This window comes from Thermobia domestica, chromosome 13 (assembly GCF_964235325.1).
Source record: "Thermobia domestica chromosome 13, izTheDome1.hap1.1, whole genome shotgun sequence".
Taxonomy (NCBI): domain Eukaryota; kingdom Metazoa; phylum Arthropoda; class Insecta; order Zygentoma; family Lepismatidae; genus Thermobia; species Thermobia domestica.
In genome coordinates, this window is record NC_137466.1 from 776,032 (window position 1) to 803,313 (window position 27,282).

Genomic DNA, 27,282 nt, shown 5'->3' on the forward strand with positions numbered 1-27,282 from the left:
TTATTAGGATCACGTAGTGGAACTTGTAATATCGTAATGTTAGTACGTACGTACATACATACATCCGTTACTTTGAACGATAATATTTGAAAGGATGCAAATTTTCTATTTTTTTATATTTTTATTTTATTTTATTTATTTATTTATTTATTTATTTATTTATTTATTTATTTGCAATAAGTAGATAGTGTGATTTTCTCGAGAGAGTTCATTAATAGAAGTGATTCGACAAACAAAATGGTAGAAATGAGTTATTTCAGGTTTTAACGTTGATGAATATAAAACAAAAACGATAATGGATAGCGAAAAGCGTTTCTCGGCAATCGATTATACGTTTCAAGGGAATCTCTCATCTTATTCTTAACATTCTAGTAGAACTGGAAATGGTAGAAATGAGTCATTTCCGGATTTAACATTCATTACTATAGTGCAAAAACGATAATAAATAACGAGATGTTTTTGGCGATCAATTAAATTTTTCAAGGACAACCTTCTTCACATTTAACAAGATAGTAAATTCTGAAAGTAACCGAATTAAGCCATTTCCTGTTTCAACGTTGATCACTATAGAGCGAAAACGATAATAGATAGTAAGAAGCAGTTTTCGGCAATCGATAAAGCGTTCCAGGAGTAACTTTCATCTTCGTACTTAACACCCTAGTAAAAAGGAAGTGTGGAAATCACCTATAACTTCCGGTTTCAATTTCATTTACATAGAGCATAAACCATAAGATATAGGGAGAAGCAGTTTTATGGAATCAATTTAACGTTGTGGAAACAGGTAAGTTATTATCTCTCTTAAGCTCCAAACCGGAAGTAGCAAAATCCAACTACTTCCGGTTTGAGTGTTTATCGCAATAGATTAGAAAAGAAAACAGATAAGGAGAAGCGGTTTTCTATAATCATTTAATGTCCCAAGAATATGTTCTATCTCGACTCTAACCTTTATACTAAAAGCAGAAGTGGCATATATCAATCACTTCCGGTTATAAATTGATTGTTATAAATTGGAGAGCTAGAAGCTATTTTATGTAATTCATTAAGTCTTGCAAGAGTGTATTCCATTTCGACAGTAATCTCTCTATTAATACCAGATGTGAAAGAAATATGATACAAATTTCGGTATCCGTATTAATTGAGAACATATTACGTCATCCTCTTTACGGGTTTTACTAGAGTTTATTTCTAAGTTAAATACTAGCCGGATGTTTACTAAATTTTGTGAGCTACTAGCCCATTCCCTAAGGAATAAGTACTGGTATATTCTGTGGTCAAACTCGGCAAAGAATAGGGTGGACGCGACTTGTATTTCATACCTTATTTCTCAATAACTACTTAATTAGCCAGCAGCCTTTTCTTTATAACTATTGGCCGAATCGGAACAAAATTCGGTGGTGGGCAGCCCTCAACCTGATTAATATCACTACATTTGCTGGCCAAGCTTGGCCAAGTTTTGGGCTTGATTTGCGTGTGGTAATTTATTTCTCGGTAATCTCTTGCCAGATTGAATCTAAAGGATTTGCCATTACAGAAAGCCGCTTGTTACTATTTATCGATTTTGCTTTATAGTGTTCAACTTAAAACCGGAAATGGTTTATTTCTACCACTTTCGGTTGGTAAGGAAAGGAGATGAAAAGTATTCTTGGAATGCTTAATCGATTGCCGAAAACCGTTTTTGTTTTATAGTGGCCAACGTTAAAACTTGAAAATGGTTGATTTCTACTACTTTCGGTTTATGGATCACTTCAATTAACTAGCTCCTCCGAAATAATTACTCTACCCATAGTTTGCAAAAAAAGAAGAAAAAAAGAAAATAAATAAATAAAAAATTGCTTTCTTTCAAGAGCTATCGTGCGCAGTAACTTAGTCGCAGCAGCTATCTTGGTCTATTATTATTATTATTATTATTATTATTATTATTATTATTATTATTATTATTATTATTATTATTATTATTATCGCGTCCATGTTCTGTTATTCTTTTAACTGTTAGAGGAAAGGTTCATTTTTTCTACAGTCTCACTCTATCTATGATGGTACTTCGGTATTATACTTAATGTTTAGTTAACTCAAGAAGAAGCGAATCTAGTTGTATGAATCCTCCATTTCATGTTAGCCTTCGGTGATCATTTAGTACTGTTGAGCGAGGTAATTTAACAGAAGTACAATGTCCTTATAAATTATTCGTTGTAGTGTTATAAAATAGGAAATGATACAAGACGCTGTGTTTTCTAAATTAAAGTTTTGGGATCCTCTAGGGCAATTGCTCCAACATTTTTAACAAGCGCCCACATTCTTAAACCCTACATACTTCACGCTTACATCATTCGCGCATGTCTTTGACCGTTTCTGCAATTTTAGTTGCAGCAATGTATTCTCAAATCATCACAATAATAACAACAAAAATAATAACAATAATATTAATAATCTATACTGTATATAAAAATATAAGTGAGTTACTCATTATCGACCAAGCCATAATGCTATAATTAGCAAAAATACTCTTTTTGACGAAAGCAAGGCATAAAGAAGCATTCTTGGAAATATGGAACCTTAGGGGCGTAAATAGGATAGTGTATCTTGTTAATCCCTGAGGTAAGGAAGATGAAACTAGGCATATAAACTAATCATTAAAAATAACTGAACATGTTTCTCACAGTTTCTGAAAATTCTGCACCTAAAAAAGAAAGGAGTAATTCGTATAACATTAATTTTTCAACTGTATTTTATTTCATTTATTTTTAGAAAATGATAAATGTAAGAATTCTTTATATTGGAGACGAGACGGTTCTATATACATCAAGGCGCGCTGGACCACCGGAAATTCTCATTTCGCAGTTGGCAGCTGTGCTCACAATTGGCTCGTGCATGTACTTTGTTCTGTTTGCAGATACAGAGATTTCTCACGGTTTCGGAAGCTAGAAGAAACAACTTGAATGAAGGGATCAAACAATGATTAAAAAGTAACTGAAAAAACTTACAGAATATTTTATATAGTAATATACAAGACGATAAGAAAAAGTAACAATGCTTTTTAGATTGTACATAGAATACATGTGACTATCTACAAATAATTATTATAATACGTTGTTTCAACTATTATCATACATATTGATCGTGTGGGATGTCAAATACTTTTACAAGCAGTGTTGGGCGTCTTTAGGCCACTTAATAAAAGCCGAAAGTTACTGGCAGAAGTTTAAAAATGTTTTATATCCATTTATAAGAAAATTGCCAATCGTTTTATACTAGTTTCCTTAAATCTCGGATCCGTTTCCCGCAGAGCCGTAGGTAGAAGGGGACGCGCGGGGCGGTCGTCCCGGGCGCTGATGGCTAGCAAAAAGAAAGAAAAAGTGCTAGAAATGATTAAAAAAAGTATTGACGCCCTATTAAATCAATGTTGTTGTCGGTTTTGATACAATTTGATACAACTGTAACACTCCGATTTTGATAAAATTTGGCAGTTAGATTTTACACATAAAATACACGAATACGTGTTTTTGTTTTTTTTTTTTAATTTTCTGCGTAGAAACAATTATTGGGGACCAAAGCCCCTACCCAATATTTCGAAAGTTGACGCCCGAACGCAGTATGAAGTGGACCGAAGTGAATGAAATTGTGCACAGATATTTCACCTAATAGATGTAAAATAAGGGAATACTTGTTTCGTATTTTTCTGAAACAAAGAAATAAATGGATCGGGCAAAGACCCTTCCAAATATTTGATTACGAAATATGAAAAGCGCTAATGAGTATACTTTCAAAGTGCCTAAATTACATAGAGAATCACAACGAAAGTGTGTTAAGAAACTATACACAAAAATAAGCTAACCCGTGTTTTGTAGTTTGTGCGGAAAAACTGTGTGGATGCCAAGGTCCTCTCCTAAAAAGGTACATAATAAATCAGAAGCGCAGGAAGGAGTGGACCGAAGCGAATGAAATTATACATAGATCTTGTATTTGTAAAAAAAGGCAATACGTCTTTCGCAAGTAGTTAGGGGGCGCTAACTTCAGTCTTTAAACTTGAACTTTGAAAAGACTAGAAATTCACTGTATTGATTCCTACTTTTTAGGTCATCTATCAATTGGTAAAATTTCACTATTTTCACACTAGTTTTTTCTACATATAGCGTATTTTATAGTATTTCGGGGTGCGCCTTTAACCCTTACAGTGTTTTTCCCATAAATAAAAACACGTGTGGATTTATTTGCTGTTTACTGTTGATGTGCAAATTTGATACAAATCAGTACGGGACACTTGGGAAACACGAGTTGTTTTATTTTACATATACAATATCTACACACAATTTCATTCGCTTCGGTCCACTCCTTCATGAGCTTCTGCTGTAATATTTACTTTCTTCGGAGGGGCCTTGGCCCAACACTATTTTTCCGCAGAAACTAAAAACACGTGTTCCCTTATTTTTTTGCCTATTGTCCCAACACAAAGTGTTGTAGTAATTCTTATCCTTTAGGCACTTCTAATATATACTTATTCGCTCTTTTGATATTTCGTAATCAAAGGTTTGGAAAGGTCTGTGCCCCATCCACCTGTTTTTTTTTTTTTTTTTTTTTTTTTTTTTTTTTTTTTAAAGAAAATACGAATTCCTTCGTTTTAATTTTACGGTATCTATGCATAATTTCATTTACTTCGGTCGACTTCTTCTTGCTTTCCGAGAGCCAACTTTCAAAATTTTGGGTTGGGGCTTCTGCACCCTAAAACTTTTTCCGTAGAAAGAAAATACGAATTCATTTATTTCATATGTAATATCTACCTGCCAAATTTTATCAAAATCGGAGTGTTACACTTGGGAAGTCTTACATGTTAGTACTTAAAGAAAGTTATTGCTGTATACGACTTTTAATGACGATGTGATATATATATAAGGTGCTAAGTAATTATGATTTATAATGTACTCAAGAGCGTTTTCAAAATCAGAAACAGTCAAAGTCTGATTCTGAAATACGTTGATGGTGATGAGTTTGCTTACTTAATCATGCTTTTCTACCCAATGGGATTAATATTTCTGTGAGAATGAAGATACAAAAATGAAAGGAGTGAAGAGACACGAGAGGACATGCAAGTTGCTATTTGCGCGGGAATATTAAAAGTGTAGGTAAATAAGAGGAATAATAACACTTTCGAACTTCAAGCAGTTGTAAAAAAGGAGTCAGCGAATTTCCTCTTTCTCAAAGACTGATCAGTACCAGTGTATTTTTTTTATTCCTTTGATAGGCTATATGAAATGCTTCCAATTTGAAAGAATTTGTTGGAATCATTTCTCCATCAACCACTTGTATCGCCAGAATATTTTCTTTTGTGCATACGTATCTAGTTTTGTGGTTTTTCTATCAGCATACATACCAAACGTATACACATATATAATATATATGTGTGTATGTGTGTTAGTGTATTTTTAATATGTTAATTAATAATAAGCAACCTTAAATTCAGAACTTCTATTCATTAAGAGATTAAGTAATTACTATTATTTCAAAATGTTGTAGCGAACTATATTTTGGATTTGAAATACAGCACTAAACATATTCTTTAGCTCCATAGATCAATATTGAGAAATTCGCAAAGAAGGCTCCTTCTAAATACCTATTACATTTCACAAAATATTTTTTTATCGTAAAAGAATTGAAATTAAAATCCTATTTACCTACAGAATAAAATTACAAAAGTTTACAATTATTACTGGAAATTAATGCTATAATTCATTTCTAACATTTTAAAAGCACATAGTTTCTACTCTACTGAAATTTCATTTCTTATCGATAGTATGAAATATTGCAAATAGTTGTACTGTAAGTTTCCATAACTGTTCTCCAAGTGGATTTGTATAGAACCAAAGGGAGTTTTGTCAAGTTTAACAAAAATTCCAAAATAAACCTCTTGAAAGCAGCTCTTATTTGTAAAAGAATACATAATGATCGCTTTTGGCTGTTCTAATGCTCTTTTAAGCAGCTTAATAAAAATTCAGTGTAGTATAATAACAAAAGCTGCTTTTCATATGTAAAAAACAGAAAGCTTGGTAAGGTGTCTGTACTGGGTGCCGAATTCTACTTCACCCCGGGCCCCAAAATCTCTAGTTACGGCTCTGGTTGACGGTACTTTAAAAAAAAAACCTCTGTTGACATGTAAAAAGTTCGAACGGAGTGCCTACAAAACGGAATACCGAGCTCACTCATGGTGTATGACATGCTTTAACAATGAGGAAGGCAAATAACTTTAAAACGTCGGCACAATCAAGCCCTTAAATGAGATATGAACTTCCTTTTCTGAACATTTGTAATCTCTAGGTTGAAATTGGTAAGAGTAATTTTAATTTTTCATTGTTGGATAAAGACAGGAAGATTGTGCTGATATATTTACTGGTACAGCCAACTGCTTTCTAGTTTCTATAAAAGTACGAGTAATTTCATGTGTTTAGGTACAACTCTTCCTCGTTGTTCAATCACTCATTTTCCTCCTTAATTATTCTTTGTTTTTGGCTGGGGTTAAAATAATTGAAGTAAATGATGTAAGTTGGTTCTCAAAATTTAGTGCAAACATTACTACATAATTATTGGTCAAGTAACTAAGTTCTATTACTGACGGTTTTTTTCAAAGTAACTTATAATCTTTCATACTGTGTGTAAATTGAATAAACTTTTTCCAATAAGAAAGTAATTTATCGATTTGCACTTACAGTATGTCTTTGTGATAATGTTTGTGACATTTTACATGTTACAAGCTTTGCTTACTTAATATACATTAATATCATCATTGACCAAATCAGAATGTTTTAATTTAGAAAGTTGAACATTCACATTCAATTTGATAACCTAGTTCTATCTTACCCCGACCGAAGAAGAAGAGAGTTGTTCCGTTGACAGCTCTTATGACTTATTTATACTTTTCTCGAGTAATCTTGAGGAGTACGAAATTTTAATTATGTTGTCCTTACTACGCAAATTCAATGAAAATTCTTGTAATTACTGAATCTTGTTTTCTGGTTTGTTGAAGTGATGTCTGAATCTCAATCAGCCTTCACACTTTTGAAGATTTGGAATATGATGATTTTTTTCTTTTTCAAGGAAAGTCCCCAAAGGATATAATGTCTGCAACAGAGATGGAATAGGTCAGTGGTTCAAGATTTGTGAGTGGGTCAGTGGGTCGTGGTCAGCAGGACGTGACCCACTGCTACCTACCACCCACCGTGACCCACTCTGACTCACCGACACACTCAGACCGACTGACTCACTCTATTCAGTCCATAGTAGACAGCATCTTCTGAACACTGGTGAATGTGCCTGTGTTTCACTTTTAAGGCCTCCATTTTATTCATTTTTCATTTTTTTCTGTTTACTTATCTGAGATTAGTATATCTATGTGAAAAAAGAACTTCAGGTATTTTGGATATTGGTATTTGTAACTGTTGTAACAACAATAGGACTTACTACCTGGCTTTCGAGATACAGCCTGAGAGTTTTTAGAGGAGCTAACTACTGAAAAAAATACATTTTTGAATCACCTGTAATACATGAATTATTACATGAAAGCGAATGTAACTATATGTGAGTGATGATCACGGACAAATGGCAAAGCCTAATGAAATGAATTTTGGTAGATAGTTAGACCCTAATCCCAACTGGGATGTTATCATATCACTTTTATTATAATACATGTACTAAAGGGGGAGAGGAGGTCCAAGTTTTTACGAAAAATTGAGTTATCTCACAAGTCGTTCAACTTAGGGAGGAAATTCAGTATATGAACTATTTATTAAAAATAAACAGAACGTGTTCTAGCAGTTTTTAAATTTCTCTTCTATGGGTGTGGCTTTCTATATGTGGGAAATTAGTAGTGGGTTGATTTGTAAAACTAATCAAAAACGATCGATATTAGTTGAGAAAAAATTAAGAAACAATTATTAATTGAGACACAAAAATTAAGTCTCAATTAATTAGAAAGAAGTAATAATTCTGTACATCTTTTTTCACTTTTACTTTGGTCCACTATACCTTGATTTGAGACTTTCAAATTTCATCCTATTTTCCACTGAAAAGTGTCTGTAATTCAGCAAGGAAATAATTATATATAATACTTCAAATTCATCGTAATTTTACCCATGACAAACACTTTACCATTTTATATTGTAAAGGTCAAATCCACCTTATTGTAACAGAGCGGTGCTTGAGCGATTGACCGTAGAAATTCAAACTCCGATTAGTCATAATTTCACAGCATTGTTTAATTGAAAGTGTAAACTCTTTAGTCAGTGGACAGGAGGACATGGATCATGGGTTAAAGTTGATTACGATGGGTTTTGATGGGTAGTGAGTCAGAGTGCGTCACGTTATGTAGTGGGACATATTGGGTCACGGTTTGTCGAAGTGGGTCATGGTGGATGGTTGATCACAGTAGGTGGTGGGTCAATGGGTTATGGGTCAATATTTCATTAACCTACATCATCTGAACAGTGATCAGAAATAACGAATTGAAGCAAGCATCATTCCTTCTGATCACTGTTCAGACATTTTCTCCTTTATATATTTTCCTTGGAACAACGTAAACGTGATAGTTTAAACTAATTAAGGTTGCTTGAGATTCCGCCATCACAATTTTCAAGCTTGACGTATTATAAGAAAAGTAACAATGCACTGTAGTGCCTTTCTTTGCTAAACAAACGCAAGTTTAATTAGATGCGTAACCGTGGTCTCATTTAATGCGGATAATCAACACTATTGCATTTGCTGTCATTACTGGAAGTAATATTTCTTTATAGATTAACTGGTATTTTAGGCTTCAAGACTTTTACTTGCCTCCTGATGTGACACTCGTCAATGAGCACGTAAGGTTGTAATGAAAAATGAGACTGAATTAAATTGTTCATTACGAAGCAACAGCCTGAAAAAGGTTTGATTTAAAGAGGGTGAGTGTCAAGAAAAAAAAAAGTACATTTTGTTGTGGAGGATGATAGGTAAATATAAAAGTTCGTAGTAAAGCTATACGTATAAGGGTAAAATATTTAAGGGGATGACGATAGTTTCAAGAAGCAAAGAAATATGAAGTTTGTTTACAGGTTGTCCAAAAAGTCCCGTATCATAGATGAGAGCACATTTGTTCAATGTGCCCTCTGTTGTATTCTACCCATGTTTTGAAGCGGCATGGTAAAGGATGAAAATACGGGGAGGGACAATTTGGGCAAATTGCTTCCTTTATATATCCTTTGTTTTCGTGCAAAGATGAGCTCCGTCGCGAATCTATACGCTGCATTACAACAGAGTTTAACCATACTCCCAGAAAGCGTAGTTCATGGAACTCAAAGTAAGCTTCGGACTCCTTGACGATCAATACAGTTTGCCTGAAATCTACTGTTCAAGTAGTTTAGTATGAGCAAGACGTACTGTGCTAGGGCACAAACTTGCATGAACCATGCTTTCTTTATATGTTCTAATAACAAAGTGCAAATTCTTATCCATGTTCAAGAAATGACCACACAATACTAGTTTGTATTCACGATCGTGGGGAAGGAAAAGTAGCAGCTTAAATGGATGTAGTTTTCCTTTGGTTTATCGTGAATGGCTGAGCGTCTTGTCTTATCCTCCTGTCCTCCCTTCATTTTCAAATACCGTATTTACGCAATCCTAAAACGCTCATTTTTAATTATTTTTCAGTCCTAAAATCCAGGTGTCTCTTACATTCGAGTTTGCAAGTTTAGGCCTACATTTTGCACTATCAGTAAGACCCAATTTACAGCAGAGAACGATTGAGTTTTGCCGGAGATAACTAATGTCGTTAGTCATGATTCTGTAAAAAAAAAAAAAAAAAAAAAATGTGTACTAGGAATACCCACATTTTCAGAAAATGGCAAATTGTTTTATCCGGAAATTGGAAACTGAAAATGGAAGACGAAAAATTTTCATTGTGTTTTCACATATTTATTTATTTTTTTCATTCTTAAAAGTCAACCGAGTAGGGTTTTTTTTTTGTCTCACATTTGAGGGCGTTTTAGACTCGCGTAAATACGGTATCTAAAATGTCCTGCAACCCGCTTTAATTGAAACCTACGCTTGAAACTGCTAAACTTTTATTCTTATAAACTTTTAGTTGAGATGCATATTCAACAATTTTTCCTATGGCCACAGACTTTCACCCCAACGAAACTACGTTGGGAACCTCGGAAACACTTAATATATACAGAAGTGAATATAATGTTTAAAATTGTAGAAATTTTGTTCTCACACATTTTCACCGCAAATTCAGTTTTACCAGTTTCTTGTATATTACAGCACTTTTGAAGTATTTTGTAGATATATAAATGAAAGTCAACGCTTTATTTTTACAGAACAGAAAATTACATTTGAAGAAAAAACGCCATGCAGTTTACCGCAGTTGCATATTCATCCATTTAAAGGAAAGTAAACGTTTTATTTTAAAAGAACTGAACACTGTTTGAAACTAAAAGAAATGTTTTCAAACCTCAGATGTTATTTCACTTAACCCATTTCAGGAATTTTGCAGAAATGTTAAAGTAACATGTATACAGGGTATATCAGATCACCCGTCCCAGGCTTTTTTTTCCGGCTTGTAGTGCACGTATACACTTCAAATAACAAATGGTGATGCTTTCATATTTGGTTCTTCAACTAAGTCAAACTAGCTTCAGGTATTCTTATTATGATAATGCCATTAAGCGATCAGCTAACTGCTTCACATGGCATTTGATACATAGATTTGGTGTCCCAAATACTTCTCTGCAACACAGACTGTCACAGCGAAAGCAAGGAATGAAATTACCTGTTGCGCGTAAGTTAGGAATTGAGAAAATACTTTTCCCGATATGTATGGAAAAGAGCTGAAATGCGATGTGAAACAGGTAGCTGATCGTTTAATGTCATTATCACGGTAAGAATACCTGAAGCTAGTTTGACTTAGCTGAAGAACTAAATATCAATGACAGGTTCAACAAAGATAAACAGAGTGCTGTGAAAGGTTTTTATACGAGTTTAAGAAGTGGCTTCCCAATTTATTTGTTAGAACACCTGTGTCTAGAAGTATATTGAAATATTTGAGTTTTATTTCCCACGCTTATGCCGGCTAGGCTAATAGAGACGGCAATGATAAGAAATGAATGAAATGGTGGAATCAAGAAAGTGGGAGAAAACGGAAGAACCCGGAGGAAACCCACACACACGGTTTTTTCCACCACAAAAGTCACTTGGCGGAGCTGTGATCGAACGAAGAACTCTATGCAGCAGAGGTGAACGCTCTACCACTGAGCCACCGCGGCCCGTAAGTATATCATGAACAACAACTTTCAATAAGGAACAAATTGCAAAGTTCTATACAAATTAGTGCACACTGATGAAGAAATGTTCTTTTCCACCATCACGAATACTGAACGCTCATGAAATTAGTGTATCGTGTGTTCATGTTAATCGCAATGTGATACGTGAAAAACGGAAACGAGTTCTGGTCAAGTTGACGTCGGGCTAGGGTTGCCAGAAGTCCCGGTTTTCAATGAAAGAATTAACTGTCCCGAAAAAGGCTTTCAGAACGCCTGTTTTCGCTCTTCAGATTGAAAAAGAAATCAGCCCGCAAGAACTAGTATGTCTCACCTGAAAACGGAAGGTAGTATTTCTGACTCAAATGATGACGCAACATTTAGAGTGTGTTGGGGAGAGTGTGTCGTAATTGGCGCAATATTTAGGGCCTTGTTAAACACAAAAGCTCGGAATTCGAAATAAGGGACACCGGCAGCTCTCCCATTACCTCTCCACATTTTTATACATCCTTTGTGGGGCTTCATTTGTGCTAACTGTATATAAAAAGAATGAACTGGAAAATTGTAAGTAGCTACTAATCTGGAAAAGACAGGTATAATCGATTCTTACCAGATGAGTAGGAACCGTGATCTTAATGGCTATATAGCGTGAGATTGGTTTCCCCTGTTTCTCGCTTATAAAATTTGGCAATCATACGTCGGCTGAAAGAGGTCGGAATATAACATTGATATTCTGCGTGAGTGCTACTGATCAGTTTGTACTACCCCTCTTCATAGTCGTATTTCCGCGCCAGAGAATGAGTGAGGGACTGTTTGTTGATGCTCCACCTGAGAGTATTGCTGTAGCACAAAGTACTGATTGGATAACGAGTGATACTTTTTTTTTAACTTCGGTGCAACACTTTGTGAAATTCTGTCATTCTTCCCCTCACATCCCAGTTCTGCTAATTGTTGATGGACATGGCAGCCATAAAGAACTGAAAGTGATTAAATATGCGAGGGATCACAGGATTCACTGCTCAGTACTCCTCCACATATCATTCACAAGACTCAACTCACTGATAGGTGTTTTATGAAACAATTGAAAGACGCATACAATGATGCTTGTTCACTGTGGATGCGCAAGAATGCTGGAGTAAAGACATCCGAATACTATGTAGGGCATCTTGTTTCAGAGGCATACCAAAAGGTATGTCACATGGACGTAGCCTTCAACCGATTTGAATTCACCAGAATATTTTCACTGAACCCTCAGATATTCACAGACACTGACTATCTGTCCGCAAACGTCCACGAGTATTTGATCGGCACTTTGTGTGCAAAGGATTGGGCAGGGGGCACGTCCATCCTCACCACAAAAAACGTCTGCAGATCAGGCGCCATGTTGAGGATAAACGGTCTCCCGACATCCTTGATGCAGTCCTTATGGTTCCCCAAATCTCAACAGGACGATTAGCTAGGGATGCTGCTATGAGCCACATAATGATTTGGAGGACTCTGCACAATAACGCGTTAAATCCTTATCATGTTCATCTGCACCGAAAATTCCGAGAACATGATTTCCATAACCATCTGGTGTTTTGTCAATGGGTGAGCGCCAGGAACCCATGTTTCACCAGAACATTCTCTGTACGGATGAGGCGACCTTCAAGATTAACGTAGGTCAACGTAAACAACGCTCACTACTAGTCCAGCGAGAATGCTCACTGGGTACGTGAAGTTGACAACCAACATACCTGAAGTCTAAATGTCTGGTGTGGTATAGTGGGAAGCCAAATTGGTCCTTACTTTTTCGAAGGTACTTTAACAGAAGTAGGATACGCTAATTTTTTGTCAGATATTCTTTGTGAGTTCTTGAAAGAGGTCTCATTAGCAACTCGTGAAATAATGTGATTACAAGACGGTTATTCTGCTCATTTTACTTTGTTCATTTATTTCCAAACAGGTGGATCGGAAGAGGAGGCCTTTTTCTGCTCGTTCTCCGGATCTGATTCGTCTCGATTTTCCTTTTGGAGACGAGTCAAGGAGCTGCTTTAGCAAGAGCGTCCTACTACAAGGAAAGACATAATGAACAAGATCTATAATGTCTGCCATGGACTAAAGGGAAATGAAGTATTAAGAGCAATCTACAATGTCCCGGTGGACATTCGAATGTGGATCGCACGTGCTGGACGATCCTTTGAACATTTATTGTGAGTTTTATTTTTTGGGGGGGAGTACGATATTTTGGTAAGAATGTTCAGATCTTGCAGTTTATGTTATTTATTTTATTTATTATCTTCAGTTTGTTTATTTGTACTATTCTTGAACAATTGTTTGTGCAATGAGTTCCGAAAAGTGATTTATTAAAATGTTTACATAAGTTAAGAAGACTAAGAGAGTGGCAGTAATTTCGTAAGTTTGATTTTTTGGGAGGGGGGGTTGTTGTTGGACTTTACATCCAAATTTATTTCATACGTAGTTTAAAACCAAAGAGTATTTTTCTCTGTTTATCTGTTTTAAATTGGTTAAGATTCCGAAATTTAAACTAGTACTGTCCTGTAATATTGTTTTCGTTTGTTGATAAGTAGACGAGATATGACCTAACTTTTGATACTGAATGCTGTAAAGTGTTTCCAACAACTATTTAATAGAACACATTCTATCTGATGTTCTTTTGGAGTCATTACCAACTAAAACTGTTGTCCTTAGTTGCAATTCAACAGCTAATAATACATAGATACCAAACCGTAGAGTTTAACGAAAAATGTTCCTGTAAAAGTTGTTTCCTTTTCAATAATACTTCCAAATAAATTGAAATTGGTACCACTCTCCATTTAAAATTTTGGAGTTGATCCCCCACGGAAGTATTCTCGCTACGCCACTGAATATGAAAGAATCAGTTTGATTCTTCACATACGATTTGGTCATTCATTTGTTTGTTTGTTTGTTTGTTTGAAGTGTCTACCTGCACTACGAAGTACGAACTGAGAAAAATGCATGGGACGGGTGGTCTGATAGCAATTCAACAACAAATAACACACACAGATGCCAAACCGTAGAATTTAACGAAAAGTGTTTCCTGCAAATTTGCTTGTTTTTCAATAATTCTTCCAAAGAAATCGAAACTGATACCACTTTCCATATAAATGTTTTGCAGTTGATCCCCCGTGGAAGTATTCCATTTAAAATTTTTGAAGTTGATCCCCCGTGTAAGTATTCCCGCTACGCCACTGGATACGGAAGCACACTATTTGATTCTTCACATACGATTTGGTAGTTCATTTTTTGTTTCAAGTGTCAACGTGCACTACGAGGCGAGAAAAGTGCTTGGGACGGGTGGTCTGATACTCCTTGTATACAGTAAAAAGCTGAAGGAACAGAATAAAGAGCTCGTCGCTCCATCAGATAAATACATACGTATATGTTACCATAACTAGGGGTGCGTAAAACATCTATACACAGCTTTGCCGGAAGTCCGCTTCATTGTACGGCTAATTGGACGCCCAAGCAAACGTTGGTACTTCTGCTTGAATGTGCGCAGAAATTGCCTGAAACTGTACGCAAAAAAGCATCTATACTGGACTCCGAAGAGGTGTAACTGTACCAAATCTTTGCTTAATATATTTTTCGCTTAAACGCAAATTCTGCGTTAGTGCATTATGTGACGTTCATCTGAATTCGTACACTTTGTGTGGTGTATGGTTCCCATTGATTGTGCTACCACCTGGTGGTACTAAAAGAAAGAAAGTGAAGTTAGTTTTAAACGCATAAAGTTAGTTTTTGGTGAGTTAGTGTGTGTGTAGAACATGATTCAGCAAGTTTCGATGATCATATTCTGATCTCGACACCAGACATTGTTTAAAAAGTGTTTTGTCCTGTGTTTTAGAAAAGCTATCGTAATCCCCAAAAGTATATAAATAATCAGTAAAAATAGTATTGCTAATATGAATATTTTAGCGGTTTTTACGTAAGCTTTCGTTAAAGTAAATCAGCCCCAAGTAATACTTTATAACAAGAGGGAGTTGTGAACAAGACAATAAGTGAAACAAAGGACTTGGCAAGGTGTACCTGAAGGTAATGGACGTCTGATTATGGTCTGACACGAAAAATTTCTGAATAAGTCATTTTCTTCAATAGAAATCGTAACATAATGCGGTCTATATGTTCTCCCTGGAAGTCAGTTTAATAAATTCTTTGAACTGGAAGAAAGGACAATTTGTACGAGAAGATTCGTCGGATTTATCGTGCATTGAATTAGAAATATGATCACAAACTGAAGCGTGCCATCATGGACTAGACTGTCCTTGTGAGTAATTTTAAAGCATACCTACGAACTTGCTACGTAATTGGGGCAATGAAATGTAAAAAACTTACTATGTTACAGGTACGTTCATCTATTTATAATAAACGCACTGAAACATTTAGTTCTGTTTGTTCTCTCTTTTTTCAGATTGCATGACGAGGTGAGAACGTGGTGGTTAAATTACTTGTGATCAATTTATGAAAGTAGGTAATGCTCTCATCTATTTTCTATAACATGCCTTAGGTCTCCTCTCAGGTGATTCCGTCCGAATCTGGACCATTACGGTAAGGTGTATCGTGCCTTCCTTGAACGATTGTCGCGGGGACGAACTTTCTGAACCCATAAGTAATATAGTGCAAAGCTATAGTATTTTGGGGCAAAGAGTGGAGAGTTCTCAGCGGTAGCCGATTAAGGATGGTGCGTACCGGGCAGCGCAAAGCTGTGCCGTAATGGAATGGCGTTCCCTCTCAGGGACAGATCAATTAATAATAATTCACGTTATTATTAACTGGTCTGTAACGGATGTAGCATCTGGGAGAGGACCTGGATATTGTAATATTTGACAGGTTTCATTTCTCATGATATGCTATATGCACTAACTTGAAAGTATTATTGGTGTTTATTGTGTTTGTGTCTTTGTAACGTGTAGTCATGGCAGAAAGTGAAAATTTAAGTTTGCAAACTTTGCTTGAAGCTATTAATAAAATTAACGATGTTGTCAATGACACTAAGGAACAAATGCAATCACTTAATGGTGCTGTTAACGATACTAAAGAACAAATGCAATCACTTAATGGTGCTGTTAACGATACTAAAGAACAAATGCAATCACTTAATGGTGCTGTTAACGATACTAAAGAACAAATGCAATCACTTAATGGTGCTGTTAACGATACTAAAGAACAAATGCAATCACTTAATGGTGCTGTTAACGATACTAAAGAACAAATGCAATCACTTAATGGTGCTGTTAACGATACTAAAGAACAAATGCAATCACTTAATGGTGCTGTTAACGATACTAAAGAACAAATGCAATCACTTAATGGTGCTGTTAACGATACTAAGGAACAAATGCAATCACTTACTGGTGCTGTTAACGATACTAAAGAACAAATGCAATCACTTACTGGTGCTGTTAACGATACTAAAGAACAAATGCAATCACTTACTGGTGCTGTTAACGATACTAAAGAACAAATGCAATCACTTAATGGTGCTGTTAACGATACTAAAGAACAAATGCAATCACTTACTGGTGCTGTTAACGATACTAAAGAACAAACGCAATCACTTAATGGTGCTGTTAACGATACTAAGGAACAAATGCAATCACTTAATGGTGCTGTTAACGATACTAAGGAACAAATGCAATCACTTAATGGTGCTGTTAACGATACTAAAGAACAAATGTAATCACTTAATGGTGCTGCTAACGATACTAAAGAACAAATGTAATCACTTAATGGTGCTGTTAACGATACTAAAGAACAAATGTAATCATTTAATGGTGCTGTTAACGATACTAAAGAACAAATGCAATCACTTAATGGTGCTGTTAACGATACTAAGGAACTAATGCAATCACTTAATGGTGCTGTTAACGATACTAAAGAACAAATGCAATCACTTAATGGTGCTGTTAACGATACTAAGGAACTAATGCAATCACTTAATGGTGCTGTTAACGATACTAAAGAACAAATGCAATCACTTAATGGTGCTGTTAACGATACTAAAGAACAAATGCAATCACTTAATGGTTCTGTTAACGATACTAAAGAACAAATGCAATCACTTAATGGTTCTGTTAACGATACTAAAGAACAAATGCAATCACTTAATGGTGCTGTTAACGATACTAGGGAACAAATGCAATCACTTAATGGTGATGTTAACGATACTAAGGAACAAATGCAATCACTTAATGGTAGTGTTAATGATACTAAGCAACAACTCAATGATGTTATTAAAGAGTCGAAAACTGATACCCAAGAGCGGATAGAAAAATTTTCTAACGACTTTACAGGTAAATTAGAAACGTTAGAACGTAAAATGGATGGGCAAATTCAAACACTGTCGACTGAGTTAGTACAAATGAGAAGTGAAATAGAAAGGGTTAGTCGTACTTGTGCGGATAACTTTGAAAAATTGTCAGCACAGTTTCAAGAGAAATTAAATGTACAAGAAACAAAAGTTGATGAGGTTAAGCTCGCCGTGAAATACAACGAAGACAAAATACGTCTAACTAATGCTAAAGTTAATCAGTTAGAAGATCAAGTTAGGGACACCGACGAACGTGCTATAGTGATTGGAAATAAAGTTAAGGATTTAAGTTCCGATGTCGATTTAGTTAATGATAAAGTTGAGCGAGCGCAGGAAAAAGTTACAGAACCCGAGAATAAGATTATGAAATTAGATCGAAATGTTCGCGAGGTTTATGAAGTTAGTATTGCAACCCGTGAAGTAGCTCACCGTACTCAAACAATGATAGATGATGTAAAGGGTGATGAAAAAAGTAAGTTCGTTATAGTAGATCAAGAGGTCAGAAACTTGCGCGTAAGTATGATTGAAAGCCAAATTAGGTCATCAACGTTTGTGGTAAATGTAAAACCCGAGGTAGAAATTAAAGAAGAAACAGTTAAAACCAGTGTACGTAAAAACACCAACCCTTTTCTTGACTATGATTTTAGTCCGGTGTTGAGTGAAAATGATTCTTCGGATTCTCACAGTGATAATAGGTTTGTTGGGGTAAAAACAACTAAACGGAGGAAAAAACGAGAAAGAAAAGTGGGTATAAAGTTACGAGATTTAGAATTTTTTGAGAAATTCTCTGGTCACGAAAATGAATTGACTGCCACTGCGTTCTTACGTAAGTTTGAAGATCAAGCTTCGCTTATGTTAATTTCTAGTAGTCAGTATTTAGATATTATCAAATTTTTGTTGACTGGTTCTGCGCAAAATTGGTACATAAACAATTGTGGTTTTTTCACTTCTTCCGATCATTTTGCCGAATTGTTCAAATTAGAGTTTGGGAACGAACAGGTACGTGCTAATAAATTAATGGTACTGCAATACAAATCATATGATCCATAAGTCGACAGAAATGTATACAATTTCGTGTCATACAGATGTAATAAAATTCAAGAAATCAACCCCGTTTCTCAAAGTTATGTTCATTCGATTGAATTCTTATTACAGATGGTTTGTGTTTTAGATATGTCACTCAAATTGACTCCTACGAGAACATAAAATGTATTTGTTTTGAAACTTTTATCATTTTTGCCCACCTGATCGATTTTACCTGTAGTTTATTTAAGTATATGTGCATTTTATTTGTTCCACTAACAAGGTTTTATTTTAAGATGTAATATTTTGTATTCAGCCGAATACAAAATTCTCAATTGCCAATACAATAGTGTCGCAAAATCCTGAAGCGTATCGAAGTTCTATTTCAAAGTAATATAACGTTATCTTCACTAAATATAAAGTTCTATTTTAATACATCTTTTTGTCTGGTGAAGGACTTAGGGATTTATTGTTAACTTGCAGCTTTAAGGTAATGTTTCAAAGATTTCTCAAGAAACTCCGATTCCTACCATTGTATATACGGCAGGATTTCTTTTCTTTTCTGATTCTCGTTTGGGGTGGCGACCGTACTGTTGTAATAAAGATTAAGTAAAAGTTAACTGTTTCGACGTAATTGAATTCTTCATCAGTGACTATAGTTTTGATTACTCTTACAGGTTTTCTTGTACATTTTTAAATGTTGATTTGTATCAAAGTAACTTATCAGTCTATTCGGTTCTCCGTGTTCTTCGCGTATCACTGTCATAGTAAAGCTGCTTTGTAAACATTTTGTACTATCCATTAAAATTAGATACTATAAATAGCCAATATGTTTATTAGAGAATTTGGAAGCAAATGATTGCTTCCATTTTAAGAATGAAATATCTAGTTTAACGTTTCACGATCACGCACTGAGGCTAATGTAGACAGTGATGATGAGAAATGAATGAAATGGTGGAATGAAGAAAGGGGGAGGAAACAGAAGAACTCCGAGAAAACCCTATGCGCACGGTGCTTGCTCACCACAAAGCTCACTTGGTCTGGGATCGAACAGGGGTCCCACGTACCAGAAGTGAAGGCTCAACCACTGATATACCTCGGCCCTTTCATTTTAAGAATGAGTTCTCTATCTATTACAATTCTATTTTTCGGAGTCAGTATATACAGATCCACTAAACTCAAAATCCGTGAGCTCCTTCGTTGCTAAACGGTTAGCATACGCGCCTTTGGCGTGGGAGACCTAGGTTAAATTCCTGGTGGGAGCTCATGTGGTTCGGATTCCACGTTAATCAGTTAGGTACTGTTTCATATAGCCTCGCTACTGCAAGGGACGTTAAACTGAAAATGAACTCAAAACAATCCGTGGGACACTAAACTCAATCTAATCCAATCCAAAGTTTCCACTGTTAGAGATTGGCACAAAGCGTAGACATGTCTATTCGTAACCCTTCTGACTGGCTTTTCACAATCCTTCAATGGTGCGGGGCTCTTGTGTGAGAAGGCTCGTTTCAGTAGGTCGAAATAGTAGTAATTCATAGGTGAGGCATCAGATGTCTTTCACTGAATGCCTGTGAACGAGTTTTTATGAATGAAAAGTTTCTTCTAACATGTGTTGAGGAAGAGATTCATCCCTTAGAAACAAGGAATGTCATGGCGACAAGCTGTATGCGGCTCTTGGCAGGCCAGGGAGTTGAGCTCTTTATGCCCCAGAGAATTATCTCACGCCGCGACATAACTTGCTTCTTTTAACACCCATGAGAAGCCATTTTTAGATCAAGTGAATACACTCTACTAGCACAATTTTATAATGGCCTGTAACTATAGTTTATGGTGCCTTCTGAAACGAGAACTTCCCCTGAGTGACATTAACGTCCAAGTTGAGAACCGGTGCTTTAACTTACAAACGATAAAATTGAAATAATAATCAGTACGTCAAAGGGCCAAAACTTTTCTCTGCTTCTAATGTGACTACTAGCACAAGCACGTTTTAAACTCAGTTAGCTACTTTGATTTCACTCAAGGTAAATGCACAGTTATGCACCTCGCTGCCCACTAGTTCCGAAGAGTGTAAAAATGTCTCACTCAGTTGACGATCTCTGGTCTAGGGCTTGGAGCGTTGGACTCATGTATGTATGGTCCCCTTTTCAATTCCCTGATGGAGTACCCCAAATTTTCGCAATCTACCCAGCGTCGTGACGTACACTGGGATCATTTAAATAAAAGACGTGTCGGCCATTTGGTCTAGAATTTCCCCGGTAAACCTGTTGGAGGCAGGTAACACAATGGGTTGATTACATATTCGTCACTCAGGTAGACGTAGTTCCTGCAACCTTTAACATATAGTGTTGAAGCCGGTTCAGGGCCACAAGGTCTATTACACTGTGTAGTTTGGTTTGGTTTTGGTGTGATGAAGTATATATTCGATTGTAATATATATACGTGATGCGTCACCGCCGTACACATTGAAGAGTATATTTTACAAAGCATTATATTTGTTCTATTTTAGATACTTCATTTATTTCTGGAAGCAAGTTTCCGGGGGAAAATGTTGGTCAAGAAAGACAGAAGTGTTGCAATGGAAGAAAACCCACGGAGAGCAATAGCGTAGCCAGGATGTGCGTTTGAGGGGCCAAGTGCTCTTATAGGTACACCTTGTCTAAAAAGGGTTGAGTGCATTTCTTATTAGTGTTCTGAGGCAAAAATTTTCTAAGTCCAACTTCGGGTATCTTCGAAAAAAAGTAAACCAGGTTCGAACCTCCAAGCCAGCCTTTGCAATCGGGAAAAGTTTGCAGATGTGTTTTTCTTCTTTTAAATATAATAAGACTTCTTACCAAGTGTAGAAAAAAGCAACATTGATTGAAATACTTAATGATACAATATTTCGAAACCTTGTATTAATGTCAGCACATGCTTGTTTTGTCATTTAGCTCTTCATACGTAATGGAACATTTAGATACGTAAACGAATCTTTCCATATGTAAAAGAATGCTCAAAGTTAAGACATAGAACATAATTCTCGCCTGAGTACTAAAATAAAAGTCAAAGTAGAACAAAAACAGTGTTTGTAGTGGATATGAATGTCATAATTATCTTGAGAACCGTAATAAATGTTTAGCTAGAAGCATGTTTCCGAAAGTCCTTGTGTTAGCTCACTGGTAAGGTGTCGGAATTCAAATCTTAAGGTTACAAGTTCGATTCCCATCTGAGTCAATGGTTTTTTTTATGAAATTGTATTTTCCGCAATGCATGAAAAATTATATAAAATAATTACATTAAAATACATCAGTTGTGTATACATATAACATAATCATTGCAGAACATAGTAATTATTATGTTTGAAATATAAAATCTGAGATAGGTAGGTGTTCACAGTAGGTCGGTATTTTATATAAGAATGTTAAATACAAGTTAGGAAAATCGTTCAACAGCAGTAAATAAATTATGTAGTGTGTTTATTTGCAGCTACTAGTCATAAAGTTGTAACTTCTCAATATTCTCATTACAGCATGTCATTTACATTCGTGAAATACAGTATATTCCTACGGATATTGAAAGTGTATAAACAGAGTATCCAAAGTCGGATCCTGCTTCAAGGCACATACTTTTTTCCGATCCCCTTAACGTCACGGGAAGAAACACAAATTCTCTTTAGAACGGAATGTCGTTACTTAGAATCTCATTCGAATACGTTGAATATGCTTTTGTATATTCATCTCGCTCTCTCTCTCTCTCGCTTTGTTTATGTGTGTGTGTGTGTGTGTTGCGAAATATCCCAAGTTGAATACACCATTTGCAAAGTATATGAGGATCATTGTCATCAAATACCAGAAATTGAAAGTCGTGTTTGGGTTGCGTGTTCATGTTAGCTCACTGGTAAAGTACGGGCTTGGCAATGAAGAGGTCTTGAGTTCAAAGCCTGCAGCGATTTATCATTTTTTTGTTAGTAGAATTGCACTGAAATCGAATACAAGGAGAGGTTTACTTCTAGAAATATTTTCAGAAGCGTTTAGGTAGTCCTGAAAAGGGCTGTTTTCGGGAGCTAAGGCGGGGACATTAATATTGTGTTCAAGACCCTTCTGAATTTATTACACGCCCCATTCTTCTGGGCATGGAATCTATTAAATGGGTGACAAATCTATCTCCTTCCCCTACCTCCAGCCATGCTCCGGAAACAAGATGCCACAGGTCATCCTGAGTTCTTGGTGGATCTGCCTCAGACCATCTGTCCCTTAGAGTACGCTTCACTTCTGCCAAAATATTTTTCATGGGATTGAAATGTGCTCCACGAGGCGGCCAGTCAATTAAATCAATCTCAGGCTGCCCTGCGAACCATTCCTGAACCACACGGGAAGTATGTATTGGCGACTGGTCTTGCTGGAACTGAATTACACCATCAGGCTGAAATACTCGTACAGTTGGAACCACGATATTACTCATAATGTCTAAGTACTGAGCACTGTATAGATGTCCTTCAATTCTGTGAAGCTGTCCTGCTCCGCGACTGGAAATCCATCCCCAACATGGAATAGATACATGCCCACTGCGATTGCAAGCAGCCACATATCCAGGGTCATATCGTGTGCCTCTCGGACGATACTCAAAACGACGTCCCTCATTTGATGTTGTGAATATGGATTCATCTGAGAAAACTACGTTTTCCCAATTGCGACCCACATTCGCCTGTGCAAGCGCGAGACGGTAAATTTTGTGGTCGTCTGAGAGCTTTTCCTTCACGGCAGCAACACGGACACGTAACCCAGCATGACAAAGCCTTCGCAGAGCTGTATGCTTACTACCAGGAAAGAGAGAAGCTTCGTTCCCTTAGCTGCCTAGACGTCCTTAATGGGTCTAACCGGGCTTCTTTTACTAATCTCGCATCTTCGGCTTCGGTTGACACATGCGGACGACCAGAAGATCGTAAATTACCAGTCTGATCTGTAGCACCATATTTCCGAATCCATCTCCTTCCTGTAGAGGCCGGGACATCTACTCGCCTGCTAGCTGCAGTTGCAGAATAGCCTTCCAACTCCCATAAAGCAATTACTGCTTTACGTCTATCCATAGTTACCAATGTTCTGAGATGTGAGCAGGAAGCAATTGGTAAAAGCTAGTACCTGACGTGTGATTGGTTACCTGCACGACACGCCTATTGTGGGGAACGACTTGGTCAACGACTCGCGAAAGAAATCTGAAAATGGTGCGCCGTAATAATAATATTAAAACAGTTTTCATAAAGGAATATTAATACATACGAATTGTTTAAAGAATGAATTGTTATACTGACTTTACACACATATAAAAACATATACCATATACCAAACAGATTGAGCGATATGATGATAGCTGTTTTGAGACGAACACTTTCGAAGTCCAACTTCGAGTATCTTCGGAAAACAGTAAACTAAAGCTGCTGGTTCGAACCTCCAAGCCAACCTTAGCAATCGGGAAAAATGTAGAGATATGTTTCTCCTTCTGTTAAATATAATAAGACATGTTGAAATGGTATTAAGTGCAGAAAAAAGTAACATTGATTGAAATACTTAATGATACTATATTTCGAAACTATGTATTCACATTCTCGTTTCGTCATTGTGATTTCCATACGGAAAAGAGCATTTACGTATGAGTTCAGTTATATTTCAGAAGCAGCTTCCGAAAAGTGGTCATGTTAGTCAGTGGTACACCCCCGAGAGTTTAAATCGTGAGTTCGATACCCGTTCAGGTGAGATTCTTTTATGATATTCTACTTTCCTCAATGCATGAAAATTATGTAAAATAGTTGCATTACAATTCATCAGTCGTATATATCAGTTGAATATATATATTCATATCATTTCACGACATAAGTAATACTTATCTTTAAAATATAACATCTGAGGTATTGACAGAACGTCGGTATGTTATATGTGAATGTACAAATTAAGAAAATCGTGTAATAGCAATAAATAAGTTATGTAATGTACTTATTTGCAGCTATTTTCATACGCAGGTAACTTCTCAATATTCGCATTACAGCATTTAGGTAGAGCATATCGAAAAACGGATCGTGGTTCAAGACAAAAAACTAGCTAGCCCAAACTGTCACGTAAGAAATTCATGAATCGCAAAAGTAAAGTGAAGAGATTGAGAGTGGTAATACCTTAATCGCTCTCTCTCTCAACCCTCTCTTATCTGCATTTATACATATAAAAGGTATGTATGTATGTTCCAATATAACTCATGTATGCCTAGAGCAGGGTTTCTCAACCTGTGAGTCGTGGCCCCTATTGAGTCGCGAAGTTAAGCGGAAGAGATAAATATAGTTAGAATCTAATACCGAAAATTATTTTTAAATATTATTTTGAATTTTGTTCTGATAGGCATACTTTTATTTTTTATACATACTGTAAAGAACAATAAAAAATAAGTCTACTGAACATTTTCAAAGGGTGCAGAGTTGTTTAAAAATGAATTTAAAGGAAAGAGGTATGATATGAAACTAATGAGAACTGTGTATAGAAATACCAGAAAAATACACATGCAACAAAACCTGCACATTGAAATAAATTAAAATTGAAACCTAATGAGATACCTAAGCATGGTGTAATTTCACTAGTGCAGTAATGCCCGGTTCAATCTTCGTGACGAACATTATCAAACCATTTTCAACTGATAAGCGATTTCTTGTCTTTGTTTTAATGTTTACCATGATAAAAACACACACACATACTTTCGCACAGGTACGATATAGCAAATGGAATTATTACTTTTAAAGCAGCAGATACCAGACCAGGATATTCTTCTCTCCTCATCAGGCAGAACTTGTCCAAGTCTTCGTTACAGAAAACCAGTTGCAAAGACTTGTCGCACGATCATTCTATTATTTGGTCAAGAAGTTGTGGTCTTAGATCAGATACGTTAATGACCTCTTCAATGAAGGAGTACCTGCACCTTCGTCGTTGGGAATATAGATATTATAGTTACTGAATCCACTGTAAGTGCCGGGCGCCGGAAAAAGGGGGCACAAATTTCGGAGGAAGTGTGTTACTCTTGTTAGGAAGGTGCATGTGCACATGTATAAAATAGAGGGAAAAACGTAATAAAATGTGCTCATAATCAAGGAAAGGCAGGGTTTACTTTTGAAAATTTTATTGACCTTCGTGCCAACCATGGTGGCGCTTCGCAGTTAGTCTGTCGACCTCACTCATATGTACGGAGACATCGTCGTATACTCTCGCCGCGGGCGCTGATTTTCCATGCCACGGCACTGTTCACTATAAACAAGAAATGGATTCTACTATTATAGAAATAGGTATGTTAAAAATCCCACACAAGCTTATTATAAAACACAAATTATAAAAGGGTCGCTGGCAAGAGGATGTGATAAAAGGGGATCGTTATAGGAATTAGATTGAGAACCACTGGCCTAGAGTAATTTTAACCACATTTCTTATAGTCTGAAAAAGAGTGCTGTTGGGTCACCTATGGTGAATGGGAGGGGGATACATATAAAAAATTGCTAGAAAATGATCGATATTTGTGTCGAATTCATAGTTTTCGGGGTTGCTTAGAGAAATAGTGTGACTTTCGATTTCACTTAACTCCGATTAAGCTCTCATTAATAGGGATGGGCACGAGCGACTTTTCTGTGAAGCTCGACTCGGCTCGAAACAGACATCTTTGAGGTCTACTCTAAGACTCGGCGCGAAAAATTTCCTCCAACTCGACTCGGATTAGAGTCGAGTCGAACCAAAACGAGCCAAATCATGTGTGTAGTCCTGCCGAGACAATACATAGACAATATAATTATTCTATTATCAATTATACTACTATTACTACTACTACTACTACTACTACTACTAATACTAATAATAATAATAATAATATTAATAATAATAATAATAATAATAATAATAAGTCGGTAGTCATAAAGTCTACAAGGCAAAGACATCGTTCATTACTCTAAGCTGTAAGCGTCTGTGGACTACAGATGGTCAACTATTGACCTCTCGCCAAAAATTGGTGGTCGCGCAGTGACGATCCGCGGTGGCCCCAGTTCCATTTTGAATATTTTACTACCATTGGCAGAGACGCGATGAAACGCCAACGAACCACAAAATTACTCTCCCAAAATATGTTAAATTGCCTATATGTGTGATTTGTTTATATTTAGGTTAGTCTAGAAAACACTAAACAAATACCCCGCGAACTATCAATATTACGATTACTAGGCACGTGTTCTTCTGACTTCCCCATGGAAACGATCATTACAAGCTTGCTTGTTGAAGGATAAATCATTGAGGTCTTAATTTAGCCAATCAGACAAACCCATACATCTCGAGTTCTAGGAGGTGGTACCGTGAACCATTTCAGAATTATTGCTTTCTGGTGGGGTACTATCTATGTGCAAAATTTGAGCATAATAGCCGACATGCATCTTCGGTGCCTCTTAAGTACAATTTTAACCAGAGATGGTGTGGGTCAATGAAAATTTGATCCATGACCCACTATCACCCAACACCCAAATGACCCATTGGCCCACTCTGACCCATCGTTCATCGTGATCCACTCTGACCCACCACCAACTATGAATCACTCTGAACCATTGCGACCAACTCCGACCCACCAAAACCCATCGTCATCAACTCTGACCCATGATCCACGTCCTCCTCT

The 27,282-nt window shown here is 36.3% G+C and overlaps 1 protein-coding gene across 4 annotated transcripts in view; it reads left to right on the forward strand.

Moving 5' to 3' along the window:
- LOC145667987 (uncharacterized) overlaps positions 1 to 27,282 on the forward strand; it is a 216,756-nt gene that overhangs the window by 96,653 nt on the left and 92,821 nt on the right. The window contains exon 3 of one of the 4 annotated variants that reach the window (XM_081735421.1): positions 13,222 to 13,984. The exons of the other annotated variants lie outside the window; for them this stretch is intronic. Within the exon in view, the coding sequence (XP_081591547.1) occupies positions 13,222 to 13,344 (123 nt within the window). The 3' untranslated portion in view covers positions 13,345 to 13,984. Of the gene's footprint in view, positions 1 to 13,221; positions 13,985 to 27,282 lie in introns of those variants that run through there. 4 annotated transcript variants of the gene reach the window in all.